General features: G+C 39.4%; 1 protein-coding gene across 3 annotated transcripts in view; it reads right to left on the minus strand.

The window, feature by feature from the left end:
* LOC144660654 (protein timeless homolog) overlaps window positions 1-15277 on the minus strand; it is a 31910-nt gene extending 16633 nt beyond the window's left edge. For all 3 annotated transcript variants that reach the window (XM_078521336.1, XM_078521337.1, XM_078521334.1), the window contains exons 1-13: window positions 15134-15277; window positions 14671-14784; window positions 12954-13045; window positions 12683-12747; window positions 11994-12111; window positions 11775-11837; window positions 11213-11314; window positions 9891-9931; window positions 7312-7372; window positions 6698-6751; window positions 6365-6429; window positions 5780-5848; window positions 4719-4807 (exon numbers count right to left, since the gene is read on the minus strand). In XM_078521336.1, the coding sequence (XP_078377462.1) occupies window positions 4719-4807; window positions 5780-5848; window positions 6365-6429; window positions 6698-6751; window positions 7312-7372; window positions 9891-9931; window positions 11213-11314; window positions 11775-11837; window positions 11994-12111; window positions 12683-12747; window positions 12954-13045; window positions 14671-14782 (931 nt within the window). In that variant the 5' untranslated portion in view covers window positions 14783-14784; window positions 15134-15277. The remainder of the gene's footprint in view (window positions 1-4718; window positions 4808-5779; window positions 5849-6364; window positions 6430-6697; window positions 6752-7311; window positions 7373-9890; window positions 9932-11212; window positions 11315-11774; window positions 11838-11993; window positions 12112-12682; window positions 12748-12953; window positions 13046-14670; window positions 14785-15133) is intronic.
* Between the last annotated feature and the right edge of the window lie 878 nt (window positions 15278-16155).

A 16155-nucleotide genomic window follows, 5' to 3' on the forward strand; every position in this document is an offset into this window, starting at 1 on the left:
CAGGTATTCCTCAGATTTGCCGCCACAGAAACGGTTTCCAAACCATGAGTCGTGCAGGAAGTTCTCGGATTTTATATCGCGAGAGATTATTAACCGTGTTTCTACAGGAGCGTTCAGAGTATGGGGGGAGGTTGGTGTGGATGACCCCCCTTACCTGGTGCTTCCTTTAACGGTAGAACCGTCCAAACCAAGACTTTGCATCGACGCCAGATTTCTGAATCTTTGGATGAGAGATATACCCTTCTCTCTGGATAAATTGGCGGACGTACCCAGATTTATATACAGGGGCTCGTTTATGACCAAGTGCGACGACAAATCTGGCTACGACCACGTGCTCCTTTCCGAGAACTCCCAGACCTATTTTGATTTTAGCTTTGGGGGTTTATGGCTGGTCTGTACGACTTTGCCGTTTGGATGGAAGATTTCGCCCTATATTTATCACACTATTGGTCTTGCTGCCTCGGGCTTCCTGAGAGCTAAAGGGATCCCTTGCTCTTTATATATCGATGACCGTTTAAATGGCGAACTTTTGACTTCCAGTGGTCCTTGGTCGCAGCTCCCCCTTAACAGATCAAGGGAATATCGTCTACTTGCAGCAAGGGCAGCTTTGTTTGTTGTTCTCTCGATTTTGGTAGAGCTCGGCTATACCATTGGCATAAAGAAGTCCGTTTTAACTCCGACTACAGCACTCGAGTACCTGGGTCTTGTTGTCGATTCTGAAAAATTGTCCTTTCTGATACCTGTTCGCAAGATCGAGTCTTTCGCTGCTTTGAGGGAGGACATTCTTGCTTGTAAGTCTTGGGTGGCTCTCAAGACCTTGCAACGCTTCCAGGGGAAGTGTATTTCTTTCTCGTTAGCTGTGCCAATGGCAAAGCTGTTTATTAGAGAAATGAGTGCCGCCATTGCGAGAGCTCCTGCTAATGGCCAGGTACCCTTGAACGAATTCCTTAAGGAGGAGTTGTCCTATTGGCGTTTCTTGGATAATTGGAAACAATATCTCCCTTGGAAAGAAGAAAAACATTACACCGTTTCTCTCTCTACCGACGCGTCTGGTCATGGTTGGGCTTGTGTTTTACATCTTCCATCCGGCGATCAGAGCTTTAGAGATTATTGGAACCCAGACCAGAGAGAGCTTTTTATATCATCTAAGGAAATGCTGGCTTTGGTTTATGCTATCAAGGCGCTCCCACAAGAAATTCGTAACGCTAGACTTGACGCCTATGTTGATAGTCAAGTTATGATTGGTGCCTGGAATGCGCAGGGAAGTAAGAAATCACCTCAGCTGACGAAAGTTACAAAGCAGTTGTTTTTCGCTTTGTCGTCACGCAACATTCAACTCAACCTGCAGTACCTTCCGTCCCGGGAGAACCAGGCAGATGCGCCTTCTCGAAGACTGTCATCCCTTGATGTTAAATTGTCGGTCGCGGCCTTTGCGGCGGTGGATCAGGCATTTGGGGGATCAGGCGGACACTCCTTTGATTTAATGGCTCTCGACTCGAATGCTCCTATGGGTAGGAATGGTATTCCTCTGCCGCACTTTACCCCTTTTCTTAGCCCTTGTTCCGCGGGAGTAAACCTTTTTTCTCAGGATCTACGGTCTGTGAGCCAGATGTCTAATCCGTACGTTTTTCCTCCTTTCGGCCTGATTGGTCCCGTTTTAAAGTTTTTGTTTGGCTTCAAGATCCCCTTTACAGTAATAATTCCGGAGTTTAATCCTCCATTATTTTGGTGGCCAGAACTTATGGCTCGTTGTTCCGACAAGCTGTGCCTCGGCGAGCAGGGAGACATGAATGTCCTTCTCACCCCCCTCGAGGTCTGGTTATATACCGACTCCATGTACGACTAATATGTGGGCATGCCGGATATCTCGTTTCTAGATTGTGCCAGGCCTTGTGGACTTAAGTAACATTTTCCACATTTCGTTTCCTTGCAGACTCTGCCTAGGGTCCCGAAGTTATATACTCCATCTGTAGCGTGTCCTGTATGCGGCTACCCGAATGACGAACATTTCAAATTTTGCCAGCAATGTGGCTATGTGAGGCGATCTGTTGGGGATCATGCTCAGTCGCCCGCAAAGAAATGTAAGATTGATGAAGGCAACATTGCAGAGCGTCTACGGCAATTGTCTCAGCAGCAATCCTCTTCTCGTTACGTTAAACAGAAATCAGCTTTGGAACTTGAGCTTGGCCAATTCCTTGCGAGCCTGTCGACGCCAAAATCTCTTTCTTCTGCTCTTCCTGCTGATATCAAAGCCTTCCTTGTTTGGAAAGATCGCGGCGGGAGAACCAAGGTCCACCAATCGGCTTGCCCAGCAGTGTCTCAAACAGGGATGTCTTGTGCTTGTCCAAAGAGACTTGCTTTTGGAACAGTTGACTCGTTAATTGGGAAACTTCGTGCAATATTTATTGAACATGGCAGGGGTTCAGAGTGGCATTCCTTACTTGGTGTGGGGAACCCAGCTTCTTGTCATTCAGTAAAGACTTACCTTGCAGATGTTCGAGAGGAACAACTTAGGGCTAGAATTACGCCTCGTCAAGCGGAGCCAATTATTTTAAGTGATTTAAGAGTTATTTCTGGTTATTTAGAAAAGATGCTTTTGAATAGCTCGGTGCTGAGTGCGGTACAAGTATTTATTTATGCGAGAGATCAAGCTCTCTTTAAGGCCTTATTTTTTGCGGGTGATCGAGCAGCAGATTTATTGCAAGTCAAGGTATCTGATATTTTACGTTTTCCCGATGACTCAGGATTTTTATTTAATCATGTTTGGACGAAATCTTTGAGGTCAGGAGATGCCAATGTTTTTGCGTTTAAACGAGGTTCCAATAAATCAGTTTGTCCAGTTCGGGGTCTGGAAATGTACTTTAATATTTGTAAACTTCTGGGTATAAGGTTGTCCCCGGGCTTCCTTTTCCGCTCGGTAACTAAATCAAATTTGGTGGGTCCTCATTGTTTAGAGTCAGCGGCCGCTCAGGCAAGTCTGAAAATTTACACTTCCTTATTAAGTAAACAACTATCTAGCGACCATTTTACTCTTCACGGCTTTCGTAGTGGGGCGGCCGTGTCCCTAGCCCTCGAGGGTGTAAGCCTCCACGAAATCATGGATCACGTGGGGTGGAGAAGTAGTAAAACGGCTCTACACTACATCAAGCTTAGACAAGTTGTGAATCCGGCGGGAGCGGCAGCAAAACTGGCAGACTTGCCCTTGGAATCAGGACAGTCATACAAACGTCTTAATAATTTGAAGGGATTTTCTCAGGCCTTTCCGAATGTTTAGTATAAAGCTGGACACTGGAACACTGCTTTCTAAATTGAGAATTGTCAAGTGTTATTGGCGTTAAGTATAATTATTTAGTTTTAAGTTAATTATGTTACAATTAGTGAGGATTGGGAAGAGTAAAGTCATGTTTTGAGTTCCGAATGTGAGAAAAGTGAACATCTTTTGGTGTTAAGGATGAGAATGGTGGTAAGCTTGGGGAAGGCCAGAGCGATTCTCCATATCTTATTACCATGTCATTAATAACAATACCCAGGGTAGAATATTACACTATGCAAACTCGATTTGCATTGGTAATTAATACCCTGGGGATTATGCAAATGAGACTATAAAAGGGGTTACATGTGCTCCACCCCATCACTCTACTCGAGGCCGCGAAAGTGGAGAGTTTGGCTACCCACCCTCCCCCCTAATCGAGTAAGTCGGGTTGACCCCCTCAGCTCCTATCCTCGCCTGGTCTTGGGCTTGTCCCAGGCCAGAGCGATTCTCCATATCTTATTACCATGTCATTAATAACAATACCCAGGGTAGAATATTACACTATATAATCTGCAAAAACTATCTGTGGAGTAAGTGAATAAACTTCCACTAGGTCCTGTAGCAGATGTTATAGACCTATATATGATGACTATGAGGTGGCTAGAACCTAGTCAGCACCGAAAGTGATGACTATATTCTATCTTCAGAAGGGCAGTTGTTCAGTAGGGATTTAACAATCATTGTCTGCTCACCAAGCCCCTCTTATAAGTTGATAAGAAGACCAAGTGCTCATAAACCGGACCCAGAAACCCTGTTCCATCATCAACAATGGATGCCTTTATTGGAAAAGAATGGATTGACAAAAAGAATGGATATTCTGGCAGATAGAGTCAAAGGAGGAAGCTAAGATGTGAATAACAGTTAGTTTAAGGAATGGATGTTACCATTTGTCTTAGCAATGCCTCTACCACCTTTCAGCGGTCAGTTGGGTGGCCTACTATCACATGTGTGGTTAAAGTATCGTGATGACTTCAGAGAACATGGAACTTAGTCCAAGAAAGGGTGAAATGAACTGGCTGATAAATGTTTTTTTTTTTTTCATACAGCCAACACCAACTAAGTGCCATGTATATTTAAGACAAAAGTATTCCTGCCGTGAACACACCTGAAAAAAGAAGGGGTTATTCGACAAAGATCACATATATACAGTGTAGCAGCTGTAGCAACTTCCTGAACAGTAATACAGGTGCAGGGCTTTTGGGGGCTCCATACTTACATATTCATACAAGTTGGGCTAATATACTCAAACAACTCAATATGGCAACCAGCCATTCCCTGTATTAATTTCTTTTTTTTTTTTCATATAAGAGGTTAATTTTGTCAAGGTATGTTTTTTGGTGTTTGTTACTATCCACTCTTGCATCCAGGTAAATTCAACTGAGTACAAAAAAGTAACATCACTCACCAGCAAGAGGTCTGTGATATATGAGTTGATTCTGATCATTTATAGATTTCATATTCTGCACATAGAATGTTCCTCCAAATCTGGAATGCCTAAGATGGGTAGAAAACTGTGTCAACATTATTGACAATGTACCTTATTATAGGAGTATATAATGAAGCATTATAGCAACGCGAACAAAATGTACGCGTAATAAAATTAACGCGAATTGAAGAAAAGTTCTGGTTAAATGCTTATAGTAAACCTGTTTATATTAATTAATATCAAAAAAATTAGGGAGTGATAAATGATCGTCGCAGTGAATTTTCAATTTAAGCAATTGGAATAAAGAAGCCTGAAAAAAGTTCAGGGCTCAACGGGATCGACCCGTGACCTCCGCGAAGGTGCGATGCTCTACCAACTGAGCTATTGAAGCCACACATTGGGAGCGAGGTCAATTGTGAACTCACAATTGACCTCGCTCCCAATGTGTGGCCAATAGCTCAGTTGGTAGAGCATCGCACCGGTATCGCGGAGGTCCGGGTCGAACTGTTGAAGTCCTGATTTTTTTTTCAGGCTTCTTTATTCCAATTGCTTAAATTGGAAATTCACTGCGACGATCATTTATCACTCTCATATACATCCGCAGTTCATATATGAATCATTTCATATACATTACATCATCAAAAAAATTAAAGCGAATTTTTGAAATTCACGTTAATAAAATTTTTTGTTAATTTCCTATAATAAGGTAATCATTACCTGACGATTTTAACTGATGCACTAAATCATGTGAAGTAACTTGAGGTTTATGGTGGTTGGACTCTTTATTTCTGAGCCTTTTGCAGGGTTATATTGAGAGTTACTCTTACCAATGATGACTACATGTATCTACTCTGATGCAGCTAGTAATAATACTAGTCTAGCTGACGTAAAATTTAAAAGCTGACGCATATTAATTTATTTTCCAATGTGACATGATCATCAATTGTTGCAATATTTCTAGAAATTTATATATGGACATTAATTTTGTGAGACAGTTTGGAATCTGCACAATAAAATTTGTAACAATATCAATTGCCTACCTGCCAGAAAACTTTTTTGCATTGTTAAGTTTCTCTACAAGTTCTTGCTGGCGAATGATCTCAAGTTGCCTGTGAAAGGAATTTAACACAAAGAAAAAATACTGTTATTATTACAAATTGGTATCTTGTTGAATGTAAATAGTAAATGTCATCCAGGCTCGTTAGCTACAGCCTGATATTATTCTTTGTTAAATCTCTTCACTTGTTGGGTTAAATGTAAGGGTGTATAGTCTGCCTTCAAGCCTATGTGGCTTACTAGAGAAGCACTAAAATTTTAGTTTTTGTAGCATGAAATAACTTAGAGATGTCTACTCCTCCTGGATGGAATACTAGTCCATTGTTGGGTTACCCCAGCATTAACTTGCAGGAAGCTATTTCTACACCGCTCAGACCTAGGCCACTTACTCAGTCGAGTCCAATAGCTACAACTCTAGTGTGTTGGTTAATCACATTTAATCACTGTAAATCATTTTTAGTAATTGCAAAAAACCACCATTGCAAAATTTTACAAACACTCAATCAGCATTTCTGTTCCCTTGGAAAATCATCAAAGGGTTATTTTACCTCAAGACCTTATTTCCTTACCTTTCATCGTCTTTCTTTTCAGTCCTTGATCTCCCCTCGCCAGCTTTGGCTAAACTCTCAGGATTCTAGAACAAAGGCAGTAATCTTGTCATAAATACAGCATACCGTACTATGTCAGTTATTCTTAAATTAAAGCAGCCCACAATATGACTGCAAATGACAGGAGATACTGCAAAATATTTCAGTTATCAAGGAGAGGCAATTACCAAAAGTACCAGTATATGTTGTATGTTAACAAACAATTGTTTTTGTTTCTTTCTATGATCTCTAAGGAATAATTATGTCATGCAAACTTGTGTACATTTACTACTCTAACAATATTTTAAAACCCACCTGTTCTCTTAGCATTAGTGAAACAATTTCCAATATATGCATACTCCATCGCCTCTGTAAAAAGCACACAAATGACAGTAGAATATATTGAATATTGTATCCCCTAGGTTAAGTACCCCTCTTTGAATACATGTAAGCACCCCAAAGAATCATGAAACCCACTAATTTTCTAATTTTCTATTTCTATTTTCTAAATATCACAACCTCCGCAAAGGTTTTTTAAACCCCCTACCCCCACTATCCAGCTTCATAAGTTCCTTTAAAATTTTGCCTTAAATTGAGACTCCACCCCAGAGGCCTTCCAAGGGTTTAAAGCGACAAACGACACGACCCTGAATACTGGCGATACAGGAACATTTTAACAGTGACAAGCAGCATCATTACAGCACTGAAATGTGACAGGGACACAATAAGACAGCAACACAATAGTGGGAAAAACGATGTCCAGTGACATTTACAGCTGTTAGTTAGGCGACATGGGTCCTCAAAAACAAGCGACATTGCGACACGGCTACCCCCCTTGGAAGGCCTCACCCCACCCCCTTGTAATTTCCAATTACCTTCTGTGGGGTGGGTATGGATATTTATGGCACCACACATTAACAATAACTCACCTCATCTGGAGAGCTTGCTATAAAGAGCAGAAGATCGTCTATTCCATTAGCATGGAGATTCCTGCACAGATAAGAGAAACATGGCTGTAGTTGTTATATATCTAGTTTCGGTCAAGAACTTCTACCTACATGTTGTAGGTCATATGAGTTTACACACTGTATACATGTAAGCACCTGGATAAATTTTAGAAATATACAGCATGTATGTTTTTGAATTTCAAAATTTAATTAAACCTGCAGTGGACTGGGCTGGGCACTTGGATAAAACAAGATCTTGAATTAAACTACAGTCAAAGCTCTCGTAAGCGGACACCCTCGGGACGCGAAAAAAGTGTCCGTAACTGGAGCTGGCCGCTTACGAGAAGGGTTCTCGTAAGCGGCCACTTAAAGTGAAGGGGAAAGATGGCCGCTTACGGGAGCTTGCCCAGCTAACAATAACCGGACGGACGTGGATGACAAGAAAACAAACACTGAAATATGGTTCTGTAATTACTTTAAAATCATTGTGACGAATGGCGATGTGAAGTTGATTTATAAAAACAAGATACAGAGGTTGTCAATAGGATTTTCTTTGGGCTGTCCGCTTACGGGAGCTTAAAACAAAGAAAAAATCTAAGTCGTAATCTCTGAAAGTGTCCGCGGCCGCTTACGGGAATGTCCGCTTACGAGAATGTAAAAATACAGAGTTTGTATGGGAGTAAAAACGGGGTTTCAGACAAGGCGACCGTAAGTAGAGCTGTCCGCTTACGAGAGTGTCCGTTAAGAGAGCTTCGACTGTATAAAGGAGACAAGCAGTGAAAATAGTTATGACAGGAGTAAAGGGTGTGTTAATATGTGAAAATTGGTGAGTAGCTTTGTGTTAAATATCACCCTTGCCCTGTAAGGGTGTTGAAGGGCTGCATATAGACCCTTACAGTCAGGACACTCGAACCATGAACACCTGACACTTTTATTTAGTGTTTTTTATACGATTATCCAATCAGCGCGCCTCCCTAAAACAATGAAATCTTTACTTCTTCAAAACCACCCAATCACAGCAAAGGTCTGGAAAAGTTTAAATGCAATATTTTAGAGCGCCTTGGCAGTTTTTTCAGTAAAATCGAAATCAAAGAAATGGCTTTACCGCTTGCAAATTTTACTGGTAAGCTTTATTTTTGGTTGATCATTTATACTCGCGTTGCAGTTCTGTTGACCAGCTATTCTTTTCTTTATCGAAGGCAAATGTAGGCTAAACCTAAATCAACAACAAGGAATATTCAACAACGGAAAAGCTTACATCAATTGACAGTCACGGCACTACACAGAGTTATTTTTAGCTCAAACCGTGAGAAACTATTCGTCGAAACATAAAAATATCGGCAAAATAATGTTAAAGTATATAAAACGACTGCAAAAGTGTTCTGGATTCCGGATAAATTTTGCATTCGATAATTTTTCATCTCTGAAGAATGTAACAAACTTGAGTGAAAATTCTAAGAACAATATAAACACAACAAGAGCACTTTATTTACACTTTGTACTCAAGTAAACACAACTGTAACGCAAGAAATGTTTCCAGCTTTCATGCAAATCTAAAGGAAAAAACAGTTCTAAACTTCAGCCCAGTGTGTTGGTATACCAGTGTACAAATGATTGCAAACGCGCCGAGTTTCTCTTGTAGATCACAAACTGATCATTCCAAATAATGTTGTGTTCAATTTTAGATAGTTCATGATTTAGTTCCTCGACGAATGTAATAACACGACAAAGCTGACAAAAGTACTAAGCTTATATATTTAGAGTTTGTGTCCTCAAGTTCAACAACATAATAAAAGTAACGTTTATAAAGTCAAGAAATGTCTAGACACCAGCCCATTGCGTTGTTGTTGACAGTGTTGAAGAATGTGTTGGATGCGGTGGGCGACGCGAGTCGTGTTGTTGCTGAAATCCAATTCCACGTTTATACTGGCGATGACTGTAACAAGGAAAATCCCCGGAATTCGTCCACAGATGGCTTGTTGATGCCAGCACCTGGTGTCATGTACAGGTTTCTGGGTTCAAGAGCTCTGGGATTGCGGTTATTTTCAGTACTGATGTTGATCTCCGCTTCAAGTATCCGTCTTTCTGCAAGTAGAAGTTTATCGGGCGAGGAAAAGAATCTGATTTCAGGTACACGAGAGATCGTCTTGACCGAAATCCCCTACTTTTGAACTGAGGATACTGAATCTCTTTAGCTTTAGTCCTGGTGACAACGACTTAAACCAAGCGCAAACTTCTGACTTTTCTTCCGCCATGGCTTTCAAGTGAACAGCGCTGAACTTATGATGTTGACCAAAAAATGTTGCAGTCTCGTTTTGACACAAGCCTTTGATTGGCTGTCATGAAAAAAGCGGGAAAAAAGGACTGGTGTTTACGGTCCGAGTGTTCTGGCTGTAAAGTGAGCCATAAAATAATGGTTGCCATTGATTCCACTGTTTATAACTTTGGGTTTAAAAGCTTTAAACAATCAGGTTTGATTGAGATGGTCTATGCCAGTTCATAAAAATGAGAAAAGAGTGCTATTGAGGACAGACATTTGAGCATGAAAGTTCTCAACTAACCATATAACCTGGTCGTGAACACTAGCATCATCATCTGTTCTCTAAAATAACAATTAAAACAACAACAGTCACACCCACCAATATCCAATATTGCCCAATAAGGGAATAAAATGACTTTTTGAGGGAATATTGTTTATTTGCGCCAGCGTAGTGCCATTTGTGGCCCGAGCACAAAGCGCAAGGGCCACAAATGACACTACAAGGGAGCAAATAAACAATATTCCCTCAAAAGGTCATTTTATTATCATTATTATCAATAAACAAGGCCAAATGACATCCAGATAGGTAACACATTCAGTTTAATGAAGTTAGCATCATGATTTTCAATTCAAATATAAACACAAGTACTTCGTCGCAATGAAAATTATACATTACACAATGCTACTGAGGCTTATGTCTTATTGTGTAGTTGTAGTATAAAAGAGCTAACTGCAGTGTCTCTGAAAATAACGAGGAATGGATTGATTCATGGATAATAATACTTTGCAAACTTACATTTTCCGATTGAACTTCGGTGTAAAATTCCTGCAACTGTTTTCGCTAAATTAGCTCGACCGGAGATACACAATTCAAGTGAACGAAGTTTCGTTTCCCACAAGACAACAAGGAGTTGCTCTCTCTGTCTCTTCGCCTTGTGCATTTGCTTCTAAATCCGATTTTTTGGCTGTATTTTGTCCCATTTACAACAAATAGACTTTGATTTTTCCTACCGAACACAATTCACTTGTCGAAAAACTGTTCGAGATTCTTGCTGTACGCGTACGCACCTGAATGGTTTTCCCGCGTCAGCGACGCTGATTGGTTAAAGTTAATCGGATGATGAACTGAGAACCAATCAGCTGCAGGGCCGTTAATGCATTAACAGCCCGTTAGGAGTCATTTGCGGCCCGCAAAGCGCGTGTTTTCAATAGGCGGTTTTCAATTTGGCCGTGTGTATTGATAATAATTATTATTGTTCTTATTATTATTATTGTTCTTATTATTATTATTATTATTATTATTATTATTATTATTATTATTATTATTATTATTATTATCACTATTATAATTATTATTACTAACAATAACTGCAAAAAAATCATTATTATAGCAGGCTACATGTGCTTCCCAAATAGTGCAGTGACATTCTTGTCATAAACAATAACGACAACTTGTGTTAATTTTTTTTTTATGTTACACTGTCAGTCTATAGTAATACATGTACTAATAATATGTTTCCTTCTGACCTTCAATTAATAGCACTGATGTCTTAGTGCTCCCTGCACCATGACTTAGGGTAATACTAAAGCTCAGGCACAAAAGAATTCTAAAAGTATTATTACCTTCTCCACTTGCTTGTTTGCTGGTACATGAAGAATGTTTCTTATTAATAACAGAATTCTCTCAATTAACAGAGAGTCATCTTCCAGCCTGTCATCCCATTCCTGAAAAATATTAACCACAGATAAAATGCTTATCACTCATGAAAATGAAGTGGACTAAATATAAATATAAAAATATTTTATTATTTATTTATATTTTAGTGCACTGGACTCCAGATCAAGCGGTCCAGGGTTGAGCCCTGGCTGCGGCACTCAATTGCAGGACACTTTACTGTCATAGTGCCTCTCTCTACCCAGATGTATAAATCAGTATTGGCAAATTTACTACTGGGGGTAACCCTGTAATGGACTAATATCCCTTCCAGGGAGGAGTAAAAATACTCCTAGTCGCTTATTGCTATGGAAACCATAAGCAATAAGGGTAAGCTCTGGCCTGATGGGCCACTAGGCTTGAACAGACCTGTACTGATTATAAGAGGACCTGTTAAGAAATTCCATACAAAGCAAACAAACAAACAATGCCGCTTAGAAAAGACAAAAGAATTTGGCATGCACTCCATACCATCTGAAGCAGCCTTCCAAGCTCTCTACCAATTACTGACATCACTTCCTTTTCTGTGAATGCCTGCATTTACAAGAGGCAACAAGAACAATGAGTAAATTACAGACAAAACATACGACTCACATGTATTGACCTAATGCCAAGGTTAATTTATGAATATAGTTTTTACAGCTTGTTACCAAAGTGAATTTAGGAATGGAAGTCTTAGTGTCATCATACCTCTTTGTATGACTGCAGTTGAGTTACAATGTCCAAGTAATAATGCTGGCCTGTTTTCTCATCTGGAATATTATTTCCAAAACAAAGCACTGCTGGCTGAGTCAAATTCACCATTAGTCTAAAAAAGCAAAGATAAAATGTGCTAGATTATTTAAGAAAATTATATTGTACAAGACATGCATGACAACCCTCCAAGTTTATTTTTTTCCTTTCCTAAATTAAGCTTACGCTTTCAATTCTTCTTCTTAATTTTAGTCGCCAGGCTGGCGACTTCAGTTCCAATTTAGTCGCCAGGTCCAAAATTTTATTCGCCATGGCGACTAAAATGGTCTTAACTTGGAGGGTTGCATGAACACGTACAGCATCACATGCAAGCTGCACTGGTGATATTATATTTTGTTGAACATTAAAAAATGCAGCTGATCAAACACACATGTATGTAAAAAGGAATAGTTAGCATGGAAATGTGAAATGAGCCATTGTCATCTGTACTACCTCTGTGGCTGGCCATCACCATGATCAGGTAATAGTGGTGAGGTACATGATTGTTTACATGTAGTTTATGTGTAATTTATAACCTTCATTGTATGTTGTTGTACATTGTAGCCCCAGGATATCGGACAGGACTTTCTTTGCATGCTGTTCAGTTAAAATACTTACTGGTATATGCACTGCATACAAGTACATACCTTATAACCATATCAAATATTTCTCTCTCTTTGGATGAACAACTTTTAAGAATTGCCACAAGATCCTGAAAAGATAACCAATCATTAGCTATGTGTTAAAATCAAAGAGTTTAAAAAATAATTATTTTAAGGTAGCACTACATTTCTTGAGTAATATATTATACTTGTATATATGGAGAAAAATATTTGAATTTATCATCACAGATAGAAAAATAATACATGACTCTTACAGTTTAAAAGTATGATTAATTTATAGACATGAATGACGTACATTTTGTAAGACTTCTGAATATCCCAGCTGGCGCCTTATCTCACAAGTTGTGTCATCGCGACGTAAAAACCTGACCAAGTCCTTGAGACTCTCTGGAAAAAAAGCAGAAAGGTAACAGCTAAAGGCTGTGTTCTTAAACAGGAGTACTGATTAACTGTATTAGTATACAGTGTTTTCACTAAGACAAAAACAAAGTTACCATAAACGATCTATTGAGTACCCTCCCTTTTAGGGCCCCTCTCTTATAAACCCCCATCCAGAAGTTCATTTCTTTAACCAACTGTGACGTGACTTTGTAAGCGTGACCGTAATCATGTGATCAGCTTGTCTCATGACAAGCAGAACCTCATGAAATGAGAAGACATTTTGTAGAGTGTAAATGCAAACTCAGCATAAAAGTTTGGTTGTCTGAGCAACCTGAGGTGTGATTTATTCCCTGCACAACTCGACAACAAAAACGTTATGGGGAGGGGGGCTTAAGGTGGTGAGATGTACTTTAAGACATATTTTGGGTGTTTATACCAACTTTCAGTGTTAATGTAAATGATCTGACAAACGCCCGGGACGTCTATAAAATTTTTGGGGTCCTAGGGGAGGCGTTAAATAGATATCAGGCGTTTATTAGAGAGAGGCATTTATTTCAACTAAACAGTAACAACGTCAACAAAACAAATAGGATGGGTAGTTTTCTAGCGGAGTTAGATACACAACAGAGTTGGTGAGTAGGAGACTAATCTAATCGGCACTAATGCAAAACCTATCTAATCGGCACTAATGCAAAACCTAGAGATGTTGTTCATAGTTCGATAATGACGTTTTTATCGTCATCAGGGTCAACCATGTTGACGTTGTTGGCCTCTTTGATGTCCGAGTCAAGCAAAAAACTAACTAACCGGTAATTGCGTGATTTTACTCTATGGAGCATTTCCTTGGTTTTTGAGATGATTCTTTATCGTCATCAGGGTCAACCATGTTGGCGTTGTTGGCCTCTTCGATGTCCAAGTCAAGCAAAAAACGAACTTAATTGTGTGATTTTACTCTATGGAGCATTTCCTTGGTTTTTTAGATGATTCTTGGAGGGGGGCGTCTATTAGACACAGGGCGTTTATTAGAGAGGGGCGTCTAATACAAAATTTGCACTTCAGGGGAGGCGTTTATTTGAGAGTGGGCGTTTATTAGATCATTTACGGTACATGCATAGTGGCTTTCTTTTAACATCCATCTTTCGACATCATCTTTTGATGTGCTGTTTGAAATGAGTCAAACAAAACCGATGCACACCGGTGTTTGCTTAATCCAAACATGCACATGAGCCTACAAGTTTGTAAGGACATGGGAGTGGGCTGCATGTGCCGGATTGGTGGATTTTGATCCATCTCGTTTGTTTAGCACGTGGAAAGATAGCCGCTATGCACATAACACTGAAAGCAGATGTAAGTGAAGATTAACACACTTGTTGTTTAATTTTTTTTTTTTTTTGGGGGGGGGGGGTTAATGAACCTACACTACAACTGTAACAGATTATGCTCAGCTGAATGAAAGATTCCTGGCAATTTTATCATTCAAAATGCTTAAAACAATAATATTTAGAACACTTCCCACAATTTTTTCCCCCACAATTGCATCAACATCCATCTTAAACCCCTGTGAGCCCAGCCTTTCATCGGCCTCGCTGTAGCGATTTATTTATCAGAAGCTTTCAAGATATTCAACCTACCAAGACAGTCTGGGCTCTTGTAGTAATCACTTCCCTCCGAGTATCCAAGACCAGCAAGGGTGCAAACGATTTCAGTGTTTAGGTAATCGCCTAAATCGTTTAGATTTTCCATCTCTGCGGTATAAAACAATCAAGATAGGCTTACTAGACATAAAATGTAGCTATAGCTAAGCTAAAGGTTGTTGTACACGTGCACAAAACAAAAATATGTACACTATATAAATATGATCGATCGATCGATCAGATAAAATGTAAGCCTATGCTTCATTTAAATATAGGTACAATTAACAACAATAATGCGACGAAAGCCGATGCTGTTTCGTTCGTACATTGTTTAAATTGCCCGTTATATAAGTAGCAAAAATTAAAGTTAACTTGAGCTAATCGACAAGATATTTTAGTTTGCATGATAAACACTGCCTTCGATTCGAGTAAAGTTTTAACTATATTCGAGCAAACTTACCTGCAATGTTTTACGATAACTTCCCCTGTAATCGACAGATCACCATTAAGGCAATTGACTACCAACAACAGTAATATTCTCTAAAGAAAGATCTTGAAATGACGACAAAACATTCGAAGAACAGCACTGCGCTACCACATCACACCGCATGAAAAACGCGCCAAAGTTCTTGCCTCGATCTGACGTGCCCCACAGGAACTGGTGCCTAGTGAACCCGGGCTTTGACTGCATTTCTTGGATTAGTGGGAGTTTTAGGGCCTGTTTACAAGCAGGTAGGGTTGTCGTTTGTCGCGATTTGATTTTATTTGCTGTCGCTACTTTTTGGGCCATGTCGCTTGTCGATATTTACCCTGGCAGGGCCTCTGCAATGTGGTCGATGCAATCAGAGCAAATTATATTTCCTGCCTTGTGCGTTTTTTCCCGCGTTTGTCACTGGTCACATGTTTCAACTTCAAGTTGTGATTGGTTCACTGTTCTACTTGCAAGCGTGTTTCTTGATTGACCAGCTTTATTAATACTTAGTTTAGTTTTGGTTTTATGAAAGTCACTACAAAACCACTCTGACTAGATTGTTTTCAATTTTTTAAAACAAGCTATTTGTGCTTCAGTCTTACTGGTTTGAGTTTCTTTGCGTAAATGTTTTAGTTTGCGTTTATCGTTTTGGTTCCTTCTTATAATAATCGTGTGCGATAAACAGTGATTGAATTTATTACATTCGACAAAGCATCCCGGCTATTTTTCTTTGATAAGATCTCATAAAGAGCGGGTGGATTTTCTCTGCCTCGTAGAAAATAAAAAAAAACAATCACTTTTTTTTTGTTCAATCACGATTCCTTTCTTTGTGTAACCTTTCCTTCACTGACGTTCCCCCTGCATAAACAGATATCTGATAAAAAAAACTGATTCTTTCAAGTTGGGATACGTGATCGATAAAAGAAGAAAAATTTTCGAAAATTTACTTTAAATAAATAAGAAGATTGCTAAATTAAGAAGATTACAAAAAAATACTTTATAGTGTTTAA

Source organism: Oculina patagonica, chromosome 7 (genome assembly GCF_052425735.1).
Source record: "Oculina patagonica isolate OP01 chromosome 7, crgOcupat, whole genome shotgun sequence".
Taxonomy (NCBI): domain Eukaryota; kingdom Metazoa; phylum Cnidaria; class Anthozoa; order Scleractinia; family Oculinidae; genus Oculina; species Oculina patagonica.